Raw genomic sequence first — 21,677 nt, 5'->3', positions numbered from 1 at the left:
TGGGCTTGAACTCAGGACCTTGGCACTGTTCTGTGCTTTCTCAGCGCTAGCCCTCTACCACTTGAGCCGCAACACCACTTCTGGCTTTTTCTGGGTATGTGGTACTGAGGAATCGAATCCAGGGTCCTGCATGCTAGGGAGGAACTCTACCATCAGGCCAAACTCCCAGTTCTCTTTATTTTTTAAGCTTTTTATTTTTGAGCTCAGGGCCTGAACACTGTCCTTGGGATTCTCAAGGCGAGAGCTCTACCACTTGAGCCTCAGAACAACTTCCAGGTTTTTTTTTCTATATATGTGCTACCAAGGTATCAAACCCTGCTCTTCGTGCATGCTAGGCGAGCACTTTACCATTAGACTACACTCCTGGCACCACCATTCTCTTTTCTGCAAAAATTTAGGGCCTTATCAGTTATTACTCTCACTAGTTCTTATGGCATATGTTAAGATAATTGGCTATATTTTCTATAAAGACTGTCTTTTTTTTTTTTTTCCCCTTGCCGATCCTGGATTTTGAACTCAAGGCCTGGGTACTGTCCTTGGGTTTTTCTCAAGGCCACTTGAACCACAGCATCACTCTGGCTTTTTTTTTTTTTTTTTTTTATAAGGCATCCTAAATTTCTTTTTTTTTTTTTTTTTGGCCCCCTTCTCTCTTTCTGGCCCCGCTCGCTCCGGCCCCGCTCCGGCCCCGCTCGCTCCGGCCTCGCTGGCTCTGGCTCGGCTCGCTCCCGCACGCTCCGGCCCTGCTCGCTCCGGCCCCGCTCGCTCCGGCCCCGCTCGCTCCGGCCACCACTCGGTTGGGCTCCGCTTGCTTGCTTTTCGCTCTCTGTCGCTTGTTGCAGTCTCGTCTCTGCCACTTCCGGCTTGGTTGTTTCTCGTCTCTGCCACTTCCGGCTTGGTTGTGTATGTGGGATACCGAGGAATCGAACCCGGGTCTTTGTGCATGCTAGGCGAGCACTTTAACCGCTAGGCCAAACTCCCGGGCCCTTTTTTTTTTTTTTTTTTGGTGGTCATGGGACTTGATCTTTGCATGGGTACTGAGTGTTATCTCAGCTCAAGGCTACCACCCTACCCTTGAGCCAAGCCCCACTTCTGATTTTCTAGAGGTTAATTGGAGATAAGAGTCTCAGGTCCTTTTGTGCCCAGGCTGGCTTTGAATCATGATCCTCAGATCTCAGCCTCCTGACCAGGTAGGATTATAGGTGTGAGCCACCAAGCCAGCTGTGTCTTTTTTCTGTACATGTGGTACCAGGGAATAGAATTCAAGCCACTAGGCCATATTCCCCACTCCAAGAAGGATTTTTCTAATCTTTTCTGTAATCATGCTGTTGGGGTCCTATAGATATCCAATATATTTCTAGTCGAGAGAGGCTTTTTAAAAAAAAAAAAAAAAAAAAACAACAACAACACTGGGCCTGGGTGCTGTCCCTGAGTTCTTCAGCTCATGGCTACCGCCCTACCCCTTGAGCCATAGCCTCACTTCCCATTTTCTAGTGATTAATTGGAGATAAAAGTCTCACATTCTTTAGTGTCCTGGCTGGCTTTGAACCCAGTCCTCAGATCTCAGTCACCTGAGTAGCTAGGATTACAGACTGAGCCACCTCGCCTGGCTTGAGAGAGGCTTTAACATTTTGTTGTTTGAATATGCCTAGACATTAGTATCAGCTCTTTTTATTCTCTTCTTTCTTTCTTTCCTTTTGGCAATAGTGGGGTTTAAATTCAGGGGCCTTGTGCTTGCTGGGGAGCTGATCTATTAAACCTTCAAAGGCATGTCCCTAGTGAATTACTTCCTCTAACTAGGCCTCACTTCTTAGTTTCCACACCTCCAAATATTAAATTTACCCATGGATCAGTTAGTTACTATAGAGCCCTCATGATCCAACCACCTCGCAATGATTGGGTCTGTAACCTGGAGAGAAGCCTTCAATGCTTGAGCCTATTGGAGGATACTTCATATTCAAAGCAATATACCAAGTAGACTTCAGTGTGGTTCAATATCCAAGACAAGGGAAGAGGTGCTTATTAGGGATAGTAACTTGTTAGCATGCAGATTGTATTTGAAGCCATGAACCTGGGTGGTGTCACCAAAAAAGTGAATGAGGCAGTGACAAGTAAAGCTCCTACTACTCAGATCCTGGAGCACGCCATTGTTGGAATATACATCTTCAGAGTGCCAAACCCCTCAAGAACCAAGTCCTTAGGAGGAGGGGATTGATGGGCTGAGAAAATACTGCTATCATAGGTATATGAAGAAAGATAAGGATCTGAGAATTGACCATTAGATCTAATTTTATTATATTTGCTAGTGTGGCTCAGCCTTGTAATCCTAGCTACTCAGGGGGCTGAGATCTGAGGATTGTTGTTCAAAGCCGGCCCTGGCACTAAAGTCTGTGAGACTCCAATTAACCTCTAGAAGGCCAGAAGTGGCGCTGTGGCTCCAGGGGTAGGGTGGTAGCTTTGAGCTGAAGAACTCAGGTACCTAGGCCCAGAGTTCATGCCCCACGACGGACCAAAAAAAAGAAAAGAAAAAAAACCCATCAACTTTGCTAAATTATTGAAATAATTCAATAATCTATAGATTGTTTTGGAATTGTTCATTCATACAATATCTGTAAATAATGATAGTTTTATATCATGTTTTTAGAACTTTCATTTCCTTTTTTTTTTTTTGCCAGTCCTGGGCTTGAGCTCAGGGCCTGAGCACTGTCCTTGGGTTTTCTCAAGGCTAGAGCTCTACCACTTGAGCCTCAGCACCACTTCCGGCTTTTTTTTTCTATATGTGGTACCGAGGAATACAACCTGGGTCTTCATGCATGCTAGGCAAGCACTTTAACCACTAGGCCAAACTTCCAGCCCCTTCATTTCCTTTTAAAGTTGTTTCTTTTTGGTAGCCCTGGGATTTGAACTCAAGGTTTTTCACTTGCTAAGTAAGCAATCACTCTACCATTTGATATGTGTTCTCAGCCCTTTTATTTATAGTTTGTTTTCCAGGTAGAATAGCTTTTTTACTTCCAGTTCCAGAGTAGCTGGTATTATAGGTGTGAACAGCTCCTCATCTCCCTCTTTGTCAATGAGTCTTATGATCTGGCTGTGAAGGCCCACACACATGTGGTGCTAGTCATGGTAGCAGGAAGTCTTGTCTCATTTCTGTTTGTAGAGGTAATCTGAAAACTTCTAGCATATTACCATAGTGATTTTGGTCGTTGCCCTTGAGGTTTTTTTTTTGGCCAGTTCTGGGACTAAACTGAGGCTCTGGGCTCTGTCCTTGGACACTTTTTGCTCAAGGCTAGAGCCCTGCCACTTAAGCTGGAGTGCCACTTCTGGCATTTTCTGTGTATGTGGTACTGAGGAATATAGAATCCAGGGCTTTGTGCATGCTGTGTGTGAGCACTCTACCACTAGGCCAAATTCCCAGCCCCCCACTTTTTTTTCCTCAGTGTTAGTGCTCTACTGTTTGAGCCAAAAGTTTCACTTCCAGCTTTTAAGGGGTTAATAGGATAATCTCAGGTGTGAGCCACCTATCCTGCTAAGTTCTAAATAAGCGCCTTCTTTTTTTTGGTCAGTTGTGGGGCTTGCTTTCTATTTCTAGTGAGTCTATCATGAGAAAATGTTCAATTTTTCTAGTGCTTAGCTGATTTTCAGCTGTCAAATGCCCTTAGTAATATCTCATTATACTTTTAATTCACATTTACTAAATGATGTTGCAGATTTTTTATGTGCCTATTTACCATCTGTATATTATCTTTGGTATAATGTTTTTTTGTCTTTTTTGTTTTTAATTTTGTAATCAAGCACATTTTTTTTTTTTCCCAGTCCTGGGGCTTGAACTCAAGGCCTGGGCTCTGTCCCTAAGGTTCTTTGTGTTCAAGGCTCACACTCTACCAGTTGAGCCACTTCTGGCTTTTTCTGGGTAGTTGTTGGAGATAAAGAATCTCATGGATTCCCCTGCCCTGGCTGTCTTCGAACTGATTCTCAGATCTCAGCCTCCTAGTAGCTGGATTACAGGTGTGAGCCACCAGTGCATCATTGTAATCAATTAAACTGGTGTTTTCATTAAGTTCTTTGTATATTCTCCATACTAGTGATTTGTCACATATATATTAATATTTTCTCCCAGTGGAGGAAACCTCTTTATGCATCCTTTTAAGTAGTCTTTCATATGGTAATAGTTTTTTTTTGCTTTTTTCTAGGCAAGCACTCTACCACTAGGCCAAACTCCTGGCAAAAGCTTTTTGATAAAGTGTAAATTATTAGTTTTTCCCTTTAAAAAGGTATTTATTATTATTTTATTTATTTATTCATTTTCTGTGGATCATGGGGCTTAATCTCTAGCACTCTACCACTTTGAGCCATAGCATCTCTTCCAGTTTTCTGTTGGTTAATTGGAGATAAGAATGTCTTGTGGACTTTCTTGCCTGGGCTGGCTTTGAACTTTGATCCTCAGATCCTAGCCTTCTGAGTAGCTAGGATTACGGTGTGAGCCATTGATGCTCAGCTACTTTTTCCTTTTACTGGTTGTTTTGGACATTTTTCCTTATCTTTAGATCCTGAAGGTTCTTTCCACATTTCCCCCCCATGAAATGTTTATATACAATCCAGCTGGTTGTAGTACACACACATAATATTCCCAGCTCTTAGGTATATAAGACTTAAAATTTAAGATTGTAAATTTGAAAGCAGCCTGGGCTACATAATGAGACCTGTTAGGGTCCACTCCCCCAGTATTAGGGTCTGTGATCAAAGGAACGAGTCTGACACAAAAGCGGAAGTTAAACAGTTTTTTTTTTTTTTGCCAGTCCTGGGCTTAAGCTCAGGGCCTGAGCACTGTCCTTGGACTTTCTCAAGGCTAGAGCTCTACCACTTGAGTCTCAGCACCACTTCTGGCTTTTTCTAAGTATGTGGTACCAAGGAATCGAACCCCGGTTTTCGTGCATGCTAGGCAAGCACTCTTCCACTAGGCCAAACTCCGGGCCCAAAGTTAAACAGTTTTATTCCGTGCCTAGCATGGAGAATCACGCTGACTGGTCAGGGCCATCTCTAAGATGTGAGTGAGAGAGTGACCTCATTTTAATCTCACAGGCTACTTTTATAGGCCACCAAGCCATATGGTTGGTCAATGGAATCTCAATATACTTGAGTGATGGCTGGGGCAACCACTGACACTTTTGCTGTTTGAACTGACCTATCATCTAGGTGGGCTTGGCGCACTGCTCTGATACAAAGGAAAAGGGAGGGAGTTTCCTGGCAGGCCAAGGGGGTAGGATGGGGGAGGAATTCTGGTAACTCCACCTGATTAAGCTGCTCTTGTAATCTGAGCAGTTATCAGGGAATTGACAGGCGCTCGCCCCCCCCCCCCCTTGAGTCAAGTACTCCTTTGTCATGAAGGTAAATGCCTATAGGGGATGGATTTTAGGGGAAGTCAAGAAAAGGGTCCCTTCAAGACCTTGTCTCAAAAAAAAAAATACAAAATCCATTTTGAGTTATTTTTCTGTAAAATGTTTAGACTTAAACCTAGCTTTAATAATCTTATTTTTTAATGTATAGATGCCCACTTGGTCTAGTATGGTTTGTTGAAAAGACTGTTGTTTAGCCATTGATTGCTTTTGTACCTTTGTCAGATATTACTTGGTCATATTTATATTGTTTTTTCATTGCCTTTTTGACTCTGTTCCTAAATTTCTAGTTAAGTCTATGTATCTGTTAGTCTGCTGATATTCCACAGTCTTGATTATATTATAACAGTATAACAATTCTTGAAATTGAATTGAATGATCATTTCTGTTCTTCTTAGTATTTATTCTAGCTATTCCAGTTCTTGTTTTCTTCTACAATTTAGTAACGGTCTTATCTATTTAAAAAAAAAAAGTCTTGTTTAGTAGGAATTGTGTTAAATTATTTATCAGTTTGGGGAGCATTGGCATCTTTGTTTTTTTTTTTATTAACATACATTAGTTATGCAAAGGGAGAGTTCATTGTAACATTTCTACACATGCACACAGTGCTTTTTTTCTTCTTTTTTTTTGTTAGTCCTGGAGCTTGAACTCAGGGCCTGGGCACTGCTCCTGAACCTCTGTGTTCAAGGCTAGTACTCAGTCACTTGAACCAGAGCACTACTTCCAGCTTTTTTTGAGTAATTTAGCGCAGATAAGTGTCTCAAAGGGATTTCTCTGTCTGGGCTGACTTTGAATTGTGATCATCAGATCTCAGCCTCCTGAGTAGCTAGGGGTACAGCTGGGAGCCACCAGTGCCTAGCCACAATGTTTTCTAATCAGCTTATCCCTCAGCATCTTTTTGTTTTGCTGTGGACATGTTGTCTCATGTTACTCACTTATATCTCTGGTCTATTGTGTCACTGTTTTGTAGTTTTTAGCATGAAAGTGTGTACTTGTTCTGTTATATTTATGACTAAATATAAATCTGCAGTAGTTATCAATGAGATGGGCTTTTAAATTTCTATGTCTAAGTCATTGCTATTAGAAGTAAATTGTTCATTCATTTAGTGCTGATACTGGATTTGAACACAGAGTCTGGACCCTTTGCTTTTGTTCAAGGCTTGGCACTCTCCCACCAGAGCTGCAGCTCTTCTTCTGGGGAAATAAGACTCAACAGACTTTCCTGTCTAGGCTGTCTTCGAATGGTCATCTTCACTCAGATCTCAATGTCTATATGGCTATGATTACAGGCTTGAGCCACCAGTGTTTGGCTGTAATTTGTTTTGACTTTTAATCTTCATTGACTTTTTTTTTTCTGGTGGGTCATGGGGCTTGAACTCTGAGCTCAGGGACAGCGTTGCACCACTTGAGCCAGAGTGCCACTTCTGGTTTTCTGGTGGTTAATTTGGACATAAGAGTCTTACCCACTTTTGTGCCTGGTCTGACTTTGAACCAAGATCCTCAGATATTAGCCTCCTGAGTAGGTAGGATTACAGACATGAGATACCAGCGCCAGGCTTGATTTTTTTTTTTTTTTTTTGTAATGCTAGTGTCGGAGCTTGAACTCAGGACTGCATGCTTTCATTTGGCTTTTTGTTGATGACTTTCATTATATTACTTCAACCACACCTTCAGATCTTATTCTGCAGAGTTTGATATGATTTATTTTCATATCATTCAGTGTATTCTTAAGTTTTTGCCTGAGATGTCTTTCTTACTGTATTCATGCTGGGTCTTGAACTCAGGGCCCCTTGCTCTTAGACAACTGTTATGCTCACAGTTGGTGCTCTCCCACTTGAATCAGCTCTTGACTTCTGGCTTTTTGTTGACTTATTAGACATAACAGTATGGTGAATTTGTCAGCCCAGTCTGCTCTAAACCTTGGTCCTCATTTTTCACTCAAGGTTAGTGCTCTGCAACCTTTTTTTTTTTTTTTTTTTGGTGGGTCATGAGGCTTGAACTCAGCCTGGGCACTGTCCCTGAGCTCTTTAGATCAAGACTACCACCCTACCCCTGGGCCTGGGCATTGTTCCTGAGCTCTTCAGCTCAAGGCTATCCCTCCTACTTCTTGAGCTAAACCCCACTTCCTGTTTCCTTGAGGTTAATTGGAGGTAAGAGTCTCAAGTCCTTTTGTGCCTGGGCTGGCTTTGAACCTTGATCCTTAGATCTCAGCGCCTGAGTAACTAGGATTACAGGCATGAGCCTCTGCGCCCATAGTGCTCAACAACTTTGAGCCACAGTGCCACTTCTGGTTTTCTAGTGGTTAATTGGAGATAAGAGTCTCATGGACATTCCTTCCCTAGACTGACTCTGAACTGCCATCCTCAGATCTCAGACTCCTGTATAATTAGAATTACAGGCACAAGCCACTAGCTCCTGGCTTGATCTCAGCTTTTTGAATAGCTAGAGTTACAGATGTTAACTAACAGTTCCTGGCTGAAACTTCATTTTGTTCCATGTATTATTTAGAAATACATTATTTATGTGCTAATAAGCATTCAGAAATTTTTCCTGTTAACTGTTACTGACTTCTAGTTTGTTTCTGTGTGGTTAGAGAGTATAATATGTATGCCCTTCTTTTTTGTTTTGAAAAAATTTTTTGGCCAATCCTAGAGCTTTGACTCAGGGCCTAAGCACTGTCCTTAGGCTTTCCTCAAGGCTAGCGTTGTACCACTTGAGCCAAAGCACCCCTTCTGGTTTTTTCTGTGTATGTGGTACTGAGGAATTGAGTCCTAGTCTTTGTGTGTGCTAGGCAAGCACTCTACCAACTAGGGCACGCTCCCAGCCCATGTTTTGAATTTTTTTTTTTTTTTTTTTTTTTGCCAGTCCTGGGCTTGAGTTCAGGGCCTGAGCACTGCCCTTGGACTTTCTCAAGGCTAGAGCTCTACCACTTAAGCCATAGCACTGCTTCTGGCTTTTTTCTTTGTATATGGTACCGAAGAATTGAACCTGGGTCTTTGTGCATGCTAGGCAAGCACACTATCACTAAGCCAAACTCCCGGCCCCTGTTTTGAAATATTTTTAAGGTTTGTTAAGTAGCAGTTTCTTTTTGGGGGGATGGGGGGTGGGGATGGGGTGGGGTGGGGCTTGAACTCAGCTGGGCTCTGTGCCTGAGCTCTTCAGCTCAAGGTTACTGCCCTATCCCTGGAGCCATAGTCCCACTTCCCCTCCTTTTTTTTGGTGATTAATTGGAGATAAGAGTCTCATATTCTTTAGTGCTGGGGCTGGCTTTGAACCACAGTCCTCAGATCTCAGCCTCTTGAGTAGCTAGGATTACAGGCGTGAGCCCCTGCGGCTGGCTAAGATTATTTTTATTTTTCTCTTCTAGTGTTTGAACTTGGACCTTGGTGTTGTCCCTGAGCTTTTTTGCTCAACGGTAACACTTTTACCACTGGAGCCATAGCTCCACTTCTGGCTTTTTGGTGGTTGGTTGGAGATAAGAATCTCACAGACTTTCCTACCTGGTCAGGCTTTGAACCAAGATCCTCAGATCTTAGCCTCCTGATTAGCTAGGATTATATTGTATTAGTGGTATTGGCTGTGGTTTTGTTTTATCTTGGTAGTTGTTCTGTGGGCACTTGGACATAATGCGTATTCTGCTGCTGTTGAGTACAATATTCCATATGTGTTAATTAGATCTTTAGTCGTTGGTTTTGTTAAGTTCTGTATCCTTAGAATTTTTTATTTGTTTTAGTTATTGATAGAGCAATACTGATATTTATTGCTATTATGGATTTTTCTACTTTTCCTTTTAGACCTATCAATTTTTTTCTAATCACCTGTTTTGTATCTCTTTTGCTTGGCACATAGACATTAAGCTTGCTAAGTGTTCTTAGTATACTTATCCCTTATTATTATGTAATGTCCTTTTTGTCCCCAGTATTTTCTTGCTTTGAATTTTATACTTAAATATGATAATAATGTACAAAAATGTAATTTTGTTTAATTTTAATTAATTTAAATTTAAATAGGCACATGTTGCTGGTGGCTACCAAATTGACAGTGCAGTTCTGGAAGGTGGAAAGAGCTATGACACAAATTGACCCAAATTTAACTAAAAGGTAAATATAGAAGGCAATATGGGTAATGAGTAGCTAGCAGGAGGTGGGAACTGAATAGGAACGGGGGGTTTGACTTTAACTCGCTAGTCAGGGAAGAATCTGTTGTATATGTCTCTGGACCAGAGATGTGAAGGAGTAAGGTAGTTAGCAGTGCAAGTATCTCGGGATAAGAGTGTATCAAAGGCTGGCAGGTAGGTAAGGCATTTTAAGAACTAAGTCTCATGAATCACTTGAGAGTTTACCATAGACCCTGACTCAATATGAGTTTCATTTTATAAAGGTCATGCTGGCTGACTATGCTGAAAATAGAATGTAGGAGACAGAAAGACTAGATAGGAAATTACTATTTGATGGTATCAGGCAAAATGGTTAGAGCAGATTTTAGCAAAAGACATTTAATTTTGAATGTGTTTAGCTTGACATGTTTATTGGACTCATCCAAGCAGACTGAACCAAGCAGACTATATGAGTTTCGGCACTTGTGGAGCTTATAAATTACTGGATTATGGATAGTAAATGCAATGAAATAAAACGTAAGTCACAGGGTAACCTGTAGTCCTAGTTACTTTTAGGAAGCTGAAATCTGCAGATCAAGGCTTGAGGCCAACCTGGACTGGAAAGTCTGTGAGACTCTTAACTCCAGTGAAGCACCAAAAAACTGGAAGTAGAGCTCAAGTAGTAGTGCTAACCTTGAGCAGAAAAATTCAGACAGTGCCCAGGTCCTGAGTTCATACCCAGGACTGGCAAATAAAAAAGAAAGCCTAAACCATATTAGAAGATAAGTCGGATGGAGAAAATTCCAGTAGGGAAAGATGGGTAAGGTTTTATTGGACTAAATCCTGATATGGGTAATGTTTAAGTAATAATAAGACGGTATCTGTAAATATCTGGTTGGGGGAGTTCAGGCAGAGAGAACCAGCATGTAAAGGTTCCCAGGTGGGAACTAGCTGGTGTGTTTGGAGAAGACAAAGGAGGCTAAGTGTGCTTGGAATTGCATGAGACGGAAGGAAGATTAGGAGATGATAATACAGAGGTGACAAGTGTCTGGATTATAGGTAATTTTCAGAACCCCTGTTTTGATCCTGAGTGAGCTGAAAAGTTAGTGGGTAGTTTAGTAGAGAAGGGCCATTATCCAACCATGGATTAGTTGAGTCACTTTGCCTACATTGCTAAATAAACCAACAAGAAGCTATAGTAGCTGAATCTAGAGTAATCTAGGGTAGTAGTGGTAAAGATGGCTGGGAATAATATTTTGAATACATTTTGGGGCTTGCATTGGGAAAATTGACTTAGTAATTGAATTACAAAAGTCCAGGATTATTTCATGATTTTTTTACCTGAGAATTGAAAGGAAAGTGTTAAGATTGGGAAGAGAGTAAGTTTGACAAGGTCATGAGGCGGTTAGTTTTGGACATGTTAACTTTATGATGCCTATTAGAAATCTGAATGTAGGTGTTTAATAGGCATTCTAGTTTATATTTGCATGTGCTGTTTTGTATTTTTCAAAAGTGAAATAATGACATTAAAACAATATGCTCACTGTTCTGAATTATGTTTTGTTATGTTATTGTCTATTTTTTTTATAATAGCATGTTTAACTCTGGCAAAACTGGAATATTTTGGAAAGAGAGAAATTGGCTATATTTTTGTCTTTGCTATCAAAAAGTGTATGATCATTTCTTCATGTTAAATAAAGGTGCCATCCCCCAGTTTGAGAAATGGAAACATAATTATGTAGTCTGAGTATTTTTACTTGCTTTCTATTTTAGGTGCTATTACTGCTGGATTGTGCAAGATTTTTAATCCTATTTTCTTTGAATTATGATTTCAATACAAAAAAAAAGTCTTAAATTTTTTTTTTAAAAGAAGGGAAACGTTTTAGTTTTGGAAGTCAGAATGCCAAGGAAAAGGAAAAATCTTGGGGGCCATCCTTTGCGGAAGACTGCAAGCTCTAAGGAAGTGGTATCCAGTGTTGCTAGTCATGAGAAGCCAACCACTACTCGTCCTTCCAAGTGTGAAACAAAAAGTGCTCAGGAAGAACTCTTCACCAGTATCTCAGAGATGTTTTCTGAATTGGACCCTGATGTAGTATATTTGATGCTTTCTGAATGTGATTTCAAAGGTGAGAAAAAGTTGAGTTTGAACCCTTTGCATCATATAAGAAGGCTTCATGTACTGTGCTATCATCTCTGGTAGTAGAGGAATAGGACTTTAATTTCCCTTTCGTTCATCATTTAATACCTGCTATAGACAGGTGCTAGTTTTGGTATTCTGAGGGATTTGAAGAAGAGTGAAGCATCATTTCTGCTCTTACATATACAACAGCTGGGCCCTGGTGCCTCACGCCTATAATCTTAGCAATTTTTAGGAGGCTGAGTTCTTTTTTTTTTTTTTTTATTGTAATTAGTAAAAGGGTTACATGATATTTGCCAGATAGAAGGTGCATTAATTCACATACATTGATACCCTTTCACATGTCTTGGTACCCGTTTCCCTCCCCCCCCCACACCCCCCACCCGTCTTGGTTTTCCCCCCTTCCCTATCAAATTTCAAATATCCAAATACAAATAAATTCAATATATCAGATAACAAAGCGAGATACTATACCAATATGAGATAACCAAGGGACAGCAAAGGAGATGAGAGACAACATAGTACATTAAGGACAATAATCATTCATTATATGGCTTTTAGGAGGCTGAGTTCTAAGGACTGCAGTTTGAAGCCAGCCTGGGAGGGGAAATCTATGAGATTCTCATTCCAGTTAACCATCAAACAGCCAAAAGTGGATCTGTGACTCAAGTGATAGAGTGCTAGGCTTGAGCACAAAAGCTTAGGGATGCAATGAATAAAATGTAAGTTTTATTTCAGGACCGGAGTTCAAGCCCCAGGACTGACACAAGAAAAAAAGGACATCTCAATAAAAGATGCATGTAAAGACGTTATATTCTGTATTTTGTTAGTTTCTCCCCGCCCCCCCTTCTTTTCTGTGGAATAGGTTGGCACTATGGTTATTCTGGGCCAGGTAATTCTTTGCTGTGAATTACTCTACTAGGATGTTTAAGTGGCATCCCTGGCCTGAACCAGAATGTCTCCATATATTGTTATTTGTCTCTTATGACATAAAATCTTACCTGATTGAGAACCAGTGTCTTAGAATGTAAGCTCTATGGAGACAGACACTAAAAACTTACTTTGTTTTACTGCTGTATGTAGTAATTTCTAAAATAAGAAATGACTTGGAGTTGATATATAATTATAATAAATTATGGAAATTAGATATAGGCTGAGTATGATGTTGCTAATCCCTGCATTCAGAGACTGAAGCAGGAAGATAGGGAGTTTAAGACAGTATAAGTTACATAGTAAGAGTAAGTCTGAAACAAACACACACACAAAAAAACAATAAAATGAAAAATCAGGAGCTTTGTGTGGTTTCAAAACACTGGAGCTAAGAAACCTGAGTTGTTGCATCACCATTTCTGCTACTATCCTTTTTTTTTTTTTTTTTTTTTTTTTTTTTTTTGCCAGTCTTAGGACTTGAACTCTGGCTGGGCACTGTCCCTGAGCTTCTTTTGCTCAAGGCTAGCACTCTACCACTTGAGCCACAGCACCACTTGCAACTTTTTCTGTGTATGTGGTACTGAGGAATGGAACCTAAGGGCTTCATGCATGCTAGGCAAGCACTTTACTACTAAGCCACATTCCCAGCCTGCTACTATCCTTTTTAAGTCTGTTTTCTAATTTATTAATGAAAAAATTGATAGTATATAATCAGCAAGGACTTTTTTTTGGTTAGGATTGTGGTTTTTGTGTTTCTTTGTATTTAGTAGGATATGCTATTAATAATTTACAATAGTTTAGCAGTATATTTGCCAACTGAAGGAAGTCATTATATGAGTTGGGTGAGCAAATTGAATGTTGAGTATTAGGTATTATTATTGACTATGATTAGTATATGATATAATCCTTATAGATTTGAAGGGTTTGATAATACATAGTTACTGTGTAGCAGCGGTGTGAACATATTTGATTTATTCTGTTACGTTGTTCATGCAGAGAACCAGATTTCAGCAGTGCATTTGGTCCTCAGAAATGATAGTATATAGATTTTTGTAAATGATTACTATATTTCCTACCTTTGATGTCTTTGATTTGTTGTATGTATATTAACTACTGTAGGAATTAGAAGAAAAATGTATTATCCTGACAAAGAACCTACTTCTATTTTCCAGGACCTTCTGTAGACTTTCTTTATAAACACTTGGTATTATAAATGATAATTGTATATTTTACTTTTTAAACGATATAATTAAGTTTGCTTTAAAAAATATTTTATTGCTATTAAGGTGTTATACAGAGGGTTAACATTTCACAGTTCAGGTAATTCATACTCAGTTGACTTTTTAAACTTAATATAATTAAGTAAACACGTTTTAGTGTTCCTGCAATCTGTATTTATTTTCTTAGTTATTTAATTCCATTGAGTTGTTGCATCCTAATTTACTTATTTATATCTTAAGTTTTTTCAATGTAAATTATTACTGCAAAGAACATTAGTTAAAATTAGTCTTCTCTTTCTCTCTTCTCCTTATTCCCTCTCTTCCTGTTTCCTGCCCTCCTTCCCTCCCTCTTTTTCTCCTCTCTCTCCCTCCCCCGCTTTCTTTTCTTCCGTGCTAGAACTGGGGCTTGAGCAGGACCTGGATGCTGTCCCTTAGCTTTTTCACACAAGACTAGTACTCTACTATTTGAGCCGCAGCTTCATTTCTAATTTCTTGCTGGTTAATTGGAGATAAAAATGGCTAGACTTTGCTACCCAGGCTGGCTTGGAACTATGATTCTCAGATCTCAGCTACTGAGTAGCTAAGAAAATAGGCATGATTCCAACTTTTTTTTTGGGTGGGTCATGAGGCTTGAACTCTGGGTCTAGACACTGTCCCTGAGCTCTTCAGCTCCAGGCTACTGCCCTACCCCTGGAGCCACAGCCTCACTTCCCATTTATTTTAGTGATTAATTGGAGATAAGAATCTCACATGCTTTAGTGCCCGGGCTGGCTTTGAACCACAGTCCTCAGATCTCAGCCCTCCTGAGTAGCTAGGATTACAGGTGAGCCACCTCGCCCTGCGATCCCCTTTTTTGACTCTTTAATGTCCTAGTCCTAGAGTTTTATTTTCTGCATTCACAGGGTAAGTAAGAGTAGTTCTCCAGTCTTGGACATATACTACTAGATTATCTATCAGTGAGGTATGCTAATTTGTAGTACCACCAGCATTGTCTAACTCATCAGAGCCTTTTCAACAGTATAGAGAGAATTAAGATTAAAATAAAAGTGGTACTTTTTCTTAATTTGTATTTTTTTTAAAGAAGACTATTAAGACATTTTTATAAATTAGTTTTCATTCCTGTATTCTTCTGTAAAGTGTTTGTTCCATTTTTTCTTTTTCATGTCATAGTTTTAATTTTTTTCCACCTGTCTGTTTAAATGTTTAAGAATTCTTTATTTCATTTTGATCTGTTCATTTTGATTTTTTTTAGTTCTACTTTATATTGTTTTTCATTATTTGTTTATTTTTTGTTTTTCTTTTCTAATTTTTCTACCATATCTATTTTTATTTTTGTAGAAATACCTAATATTTGTACTTTCTCCCCTCCCCACCCACCCTTTTTGTCCAATTTTAGGGCTTCTTGCCTTTGTAGTATTGCTAAGATCTCTAGTCTCTCTGCCAGGCTTGTCCCTCCAATCCCTCTTTGTTTTTCTTCTTAAGGGAACATTAATTGGGTGCTTACTAGGTGCCAGTCCTTGTGCACAGCATTTTTTCATGGATTATCTCATTTAATCCCCACAACAACCTATGAGGTAGGTACTTTTATTATCCCCGTGTTACAAATTAGAAAAACCTAGGCTTAGGGCTGGTAACTAACTTGTTTGAAGTGTCATAGCCAGCAAATAGGGACTTAAATGTTGATGTTCTGACTCCACACCAGAGCTGTTACTTCCTGTGCTGTGCTGTTTCCAGATTTAGATCTTTTAAAACAAAATGAAAACATTTCAAATGTTTAATCCTCCCCCTACCCCTTACAATGCTGTGCTGGGGATCCAGGGCCTCATCCATGCAAAAACAGGCACGCCACCACCAAGCTACATCCTTAGCTCTAAATGTGTAAAAATTCCAATAGCTTCCTGTTTTCATGATAACTGGAAGAGCTCAGCACTGGAATCGGATCTCTAGTCATGGCTGTGTCACTTAGTATCTGTATGACTTGGGTGAAGTTATTGTGCTTTTTAAGCTTCATGTTCTTCATCTAATTTACTAGGATGATGTATCCCTCATTTTAGGCCGTATGGTGCGAGTTTCTCTTCAAGTTCCCTTAGAAAATAAAATGCTATTTCTTAGTTTGACAAATGGGATCCTTCTCCATTTCACGCAGTCTGCCTCTCAGGTTTGTCTTCTTTTCCTCACCATGCATAGCACTGTGAGCCTACTTTCTGACACCTGCTCTTAACACTGTAAACAGGTTTTGTGTTTTCAAACTTGGCTTTTCCTTTTCCACTGCCTGGTTTTTAATCTCAAGAGCCTGTTCACATATCACTGTATGTGGAATATTTCCTTACTGTCCTGTCCACTACTATAGATATTAAATGCACTTTATATCATGATGTATTATCTTCTGCTGTTTTTAAACTCCATTAAAATGCAAAAACTGAGCATAGTAAATACTGTCATACATTTTTGTACAAAGAATACCTGAATGTATAGTATATAGTCATAAATATTTTTGCATTAAGTGAAATTCATAGCATGGAAAATTTTGTATTATATGTAGGAAAAGATAATACACCCTTAAAATATGTAATCCTTAAAAGAACGTGGATTAGGTAAGTCACTGTTGAATAAATCAACTGGCTTTATTTAGGACCCTTATATATAGCCTTAACACATACAGTTACAGATATTTATACATTTATCCAGTAAATTGGTCAAAGAATATCTACTTTGTGATGCTTTGTTATTGTTTGTCTGAAAGAACAAGATTGCATGTCTCTATCATTCAAATTTTTCACTCATATAGAATTTGGTATATTTATTTTTTGAAGAGAGAACTTGACTATTATTGTATTTCATTTAATGCAAAGTCCAGCATTTTTCTTCGATTTTAACAAAGTTCTATCTGGCTTTTTTCAATGTTATGTATTTTTTTGTTGTTGTTATTATTCTTGTTGTGCAGTTGAAAATGCCATGGATTGTCTGTTAGAGTTATCTGCCACTGACACCAAGAAAGAAGAAGAATTATCTTCCCAAAGCTTGGTTGCTTCTGAGACCCAGCCAAGCACAGCTGGAACTGGAACAATGGAGAAGTGTGCTCCTGAAGAAGAGAGTGAAGATTCAAAAATGGATTCGTTTTTGGACATGCAGCTAACTGAAGACTTGGATTCCTTAATACAGAATGCTTTTGAGAAATTAAACTCTTCTGATGACCAAGCATACTCATTTTTGCCTTTGGAAGACATTCGTAATTTGGATGACCCAAGTAAATTTGTTAATTCAGATTCAAGTAATATGACTCCCACTCTATCTACACAAAATAAGGATTCAAACAGTGAAAAATTGGAGACTTCTACTTCTACATTAAGTTCAAATTCATTAGCTTCACAGTCAGTTTTGAATGAGTCTGAAAATTTTATAAGGGATAACACATATACATTGGAAGGTAACTACCCAGAAGATTCTCTTCTCAGTAGTTCTTTAACTCCAGCAAATGACTTTACGGTAGGTTGTAGCAATTTCAATCAAAGACAGAAAAAGGGTTTAGAAGCTGAATGTGTTGATAACCAGCTCTCTCAACCCTCTGAAGATTTGGAAGCCAATGCGCCTAAGGTTCCTTCGACCCTTCCTGTGCAGAATCCGGGGCTTGATTTACCAGGTACTAGTGCGGATCAGAAATCTACTTCTGTCTCTGATGTTTTTGTACCTTCGGAAGGATACAATTTCAAGCCTCACAAACATCCTGAACTTCCACCAAAGGGGAAGGATGTTAATTACTGTCCAGTTCTTACTCCTCTCCCTTTACTGCTTCCTCCTCCTCCTCCTCCCCCTCCACCAATCTGGAACCCAATGATTCCTACTTTTGACCTCTTTCAAGGAAAGCATGGCTTTGTAGCTCCTGTTGTGACCACAGCTGCACACTGGAGACCTGTCAATTACACGTTTCCACCCTCTGTTATTCCTCACACTTCCCCAACCAAGGTCTGGAGAAACACAGAGGGAGCAAGTGCTTATCAGGTCCAAGAGACTCCAGTTCCTCAGGTTGTAAGAAAGAAGACAACATCTTATGTTGGACTGATTCTTGTTCTTCTCAGAGGACTTCCGGGATCAGGAAAATCTTTTTTGGCAAGGTAAGAGGTTTGAGTTCTTAAAATGTATGATGTGTGGATTTGAGTAACTCATGTGAGTATGCAAATTGCTTGAAAAAAACGTTTAGTAACTCCAAAGTTTTACTTTATGTAAATATAAAGATTAATTATTTTTTGCTAACTTTATACAAACATTGTAAATATTGACACGTTAGTATTTAAGGCTATAATTCTGTCACTTGAGCCATAACCCTACTTCCCTCAAAATATCTTTGGGAGACAGAAGGAAAAAGTAAGGATAGTTAGTTCCAAGATAGTGAGCTTGTGAAATGAACAGAAATAGCATTTTGTGGACCAGAGCTAGTCTGAGCATGAGAAAGATGAGTTCAATGAATTGAGATGAGATCATGGAATAAAAACAATAACAACAAAAAAAACAAAACGATTTTGAGGGAAAGAAAGTACATGAATTTTACTGGTGTTCTGGAATTTGGGATTATAAGTGTTGTTAATGTTCTTACAAGTGTGATTTAAAGGAAGAGATAATTAGTGATTTGTTGCTCATGCCATTTACATCCATTTTGCATATGGGTAGATTATTATAGACCCTTCATCTGGGACCATTTGGTTTCAGTGGTTCAGAGTGTCATTTTCTTAGCTCTTCTCTATAACTTGAAATTCCAACAAATTATACTTACCACATTTCAGGTGTCAGTACTTTCTATTTCTTTTTTCTCCCCAGTTTTGCCTTACTTTACTCTTCTGGTCTCAGCTGGGTGTTCTCTTTTTGGTCCTGGCTATATCTAGTCTTAGCATCTATTACATATAAAATACCTGGGGAATTTGCTTATGAGCTCATTTTCAAGTTTTGTTTTTTGTTTTTTGTTTTTGGATAGCTTTCATTTGTCCAGATTTGCCTTCCAGGATATTTACATACATTTTATTTATACACGTATGAGCATATCTGTAGATAATATCCCAGGCTTTTTTTCATTGAGTTACTAATAGCAATATTCAAATACGTTAAGGCTGGGTGTGGGTGGCTTATGATGTCTGTAATCCTAGCTATCTAGGATGCAGAGATCTGAGCATCATGGTTTGGAGTCAGCCCTGCAGCAAAGTCTGTGAGACTTCAGTTAATTACAGAAAAAGCCAGAAGTGACACTGTGGCTTGAATGGTAGAGTACTAACCTTGAGCAAAAGGAGCTCAAGGAAAGCACTGAGGCTTAGGGTTCAACCCAGGACTGGCAAAAGCCAAAAACAAAACAAAAGTATCCCTTACCCCCCTCAACCTCTTTAGGTTCACTAGACACTATGACGAAAAATAATCTATAAAACTTGTAGGTAGGAATGGGAAAGAAAAGCTGGGAAAGTGAAGGAAAAGGTGACACTGTCCAAAAAGAAATATACTCATTGCCTGACTTATGAAACTATAACCCATCTGTGCATCACATCTATAATAACTCTAATACAAAATAGAGCAAAGAAAAAATACCTTAAAGTTACATGTGTTATAGTCAGTATTGTATTTTGTGGAAGAAATGGGTATGGAGGGCAGCATTTTAAAAGGCAATAGGTTGTAGAACTAGGTTTCATGTAGAGAGCTTTAATCAGCATTTTTGAACATCAAAAATGTTTAGTACTTGCCAACTTTAAAATGATCCACTTGAGTAGTGTGCCAGTGGCTCACACCTGGAACCCTAGCTACTCAGGAGGCTGAGATCTCAGGATGGAGTTCAAAGCCAGTGTGGGCACTAAAAAGTGTCCAAAAAGTGTCTGTGAGATTCTTATCTCCAATTAACCACTGGAAAACTGGAAATAGTGCTGTGACTCTAGGTGTAGGGTGGTATCCTTGAGCTGAAGAGCTCAAGGACAAAGCCCAGGCTCAGAGTTCAAGTCTCACAACCGACAAAATAAAAAAGATTTTGCAATAGTTTACATTTAAAAAAAAGCTTGCCGTGGGTCAGTTATTTTTTGGAGTCAGATTTTTATTTAGGAAAAACCAGTGTGGTTTATTTAAATATTTTGATAGTCTTACTTCTGTAAATAATAATATAAATTTTTATTTTAATTATGGTTGTAAAAATTATAAGAATTTTGGAAGGAACATTAATATACTTTCCTTTATCATTCACAGAACTTTGCAAGAAGATAATCCAAGTGGAGTCATTCTTAGTACTGATGATTATTTTTATATAAATGGACAGTACCAGTTTGATATAAAGTACCTAGGAGAGGCACATGAATGGAACCAGAATCGTGGTAAGAATAGATATTTGTTGGGGCCTGACCTTCATCTCTGAGGCCTGATCATCATTCCGGCTCAGTGGCCATTAAAGGGTTTTGGCCAGGCATTCCTCGAGCTCCTTGCATACCTCTCTTAAGGCATTTCTGTGTACTTGATTTGACTGAGGGCCCCCCCCCCCACCACACACACACAGCAGTGCAGGTCTCTCGTGCTTTCCTGCACTTGTCCCGCTCAGTACCTAAAAGTTTGCCCCGGACCCTTAGTGATAGCACGGTGGCCCTCTTCCTATTGGCTAGCTTCCCAGGTTCCACCTTCTCTTTCCCCAACAGTATATAACTAAGTGCCTGACGCAATAAACCTGTGATCTGCTGTGCTTTCATGGCTGACACAGCTCCTGGCTCAGTGTGATTTCTTCCCCGGTAATTGGGGGAGGGCTGGGTCATCGACACCATCTCGCTCGGCTCCGGGGGACTTCAGGCTGGCCCTGGGTGTCCCTCCCCATATCCATGTTGTTTCACAGGAGCAACAACTGGTTCCCCATGTGTGCATGCATGCATGTATGTATGTATGTATGTAGCCAGTCCAGGGGCTTGAATTCAGGGTCTGGGTTCTGTTCTTGATCACAGCACCACTTTGGGCCTTTTCTGTGTATGAGATATCAAAGAATTGAACCCAAAGCTTTGTGCATGCTAGATGAGCACTCTGTTAGTAGGCCATGCTCTCGGCCCTATTTATTTATATTTTGATATATATATGTGTATATATATATAACGTAATAAATTTATGGTTTCTTTAGTTCTAGGACAGTGTCATACATGTGAAATAATAATGTGTAACATTAATTCTAATGTTATAATAAGAAGTAAATGAGGGGGCCAGATGTGTAGCCTTGTGATGAGAGTGTTTGCCTAGCATTCATGAAGCCCTGGGTTCCATTTCTTGGTACCATATACTCAGAAAAAGCTGAAAGTGATGCTGTAACTCAAGTTGCAGAGCTCTAGCCTTGAGCAAAAAGTGTCCAAGGACAATGCCCTGGCCCTGAATTCAAGCCCCAGGACTGAGGAAGCCAGGCTCTGGTAGCTCATGCTTGTAATCCTAGTTACTCCGGAGGTTGAGATCTGGGGATTGCAGTTGAAAGCCAGCCCGTGTACCAAAGTCTGTAAGACTCTTATCTCCAATTAACCACCAGAAAACTGGAAGTAGCGCTGTGTCTCTGTGTGGTAGAGTACTAGCCTTGAGCTGAAGAGAGTTCAGGGACAATACCCAGGCCCAGAGTTCAAGCACCACGACCAACAAGAAAAAAGTAAACAAGGTTTTATTTCATGGGGCAGTTAGAAGATTTAAACAATTCTTTTTTGCTGGGCATGGTAGCTCACGCCTGTAATCCTAGCTACTCAGGAGGCTGAGATCTGAGGATCAAGGTTCAAAGCCAGCCGGGGCACAAAAGGACCTGAGACTTTTATCTCCAATTAACTTCTAGAAAATGGGACGTGGGGCTTGGCTCAAGGGTAGCCTTGAGCTGAAGAGCTCAGGGACAGCACCCAGGCTGAGTTCAAGCCCCATGACCCACCAAAAAAAAAAAAATC

The 21,677-nt window shown here is 39.6% G+C and overlaps 1 protein-coding gene across 1 annotated transcript in view; it reads left to right on the top strand.

The window, feature by feature from the left end:
* Window positions 1-11,263: 11,263 nt before the first annotated feature.
* The window catches only part of N4bp2 (NEDD4 binding protein 2), a 56,909-nt gene continuing 46,495 nt past the window's right edge, over window positions 11,264-21,677 (top strand). The window contains exons 1-3 of the mRNA XM_090343691.1: window positions 11,264-11,612; window positions 16,718-17,885; window positions 19,981-20,105. Of these exons, the coding sequence (XP_090199817.1) occupies window positions 11,387-11,612; window positions 16,718-17,885; window positions 19,981-20,105 (1,519 nt within the window). The 5' untranslated portion in view covers window positions 11,264-11,386. The remainder of the gene's footprint in view (window positions 11,613-16,717; window positions 17,886-19,980; window positions 20,106-21,677) is intronic.

This window comes from Megascapheus bottae, chromosome 13 (assembly GCF_031878675.1).
Source record: "Megascapheus bottae isolate mThoBot1 chromosome 13, mThoBot2.hap1, whole genome shotgun sequence".
Lineage (NCBI taxonomy): Eukaryota > Metazoa > Chordata > Mammalia > Rodentia > Geomyidae > Megascapheus > Megascapheus bottae.
Note: the sequence above shows the minus strand (reverse complement) of the source record. Positions and strands in the feature narration are given on the sequence as shown.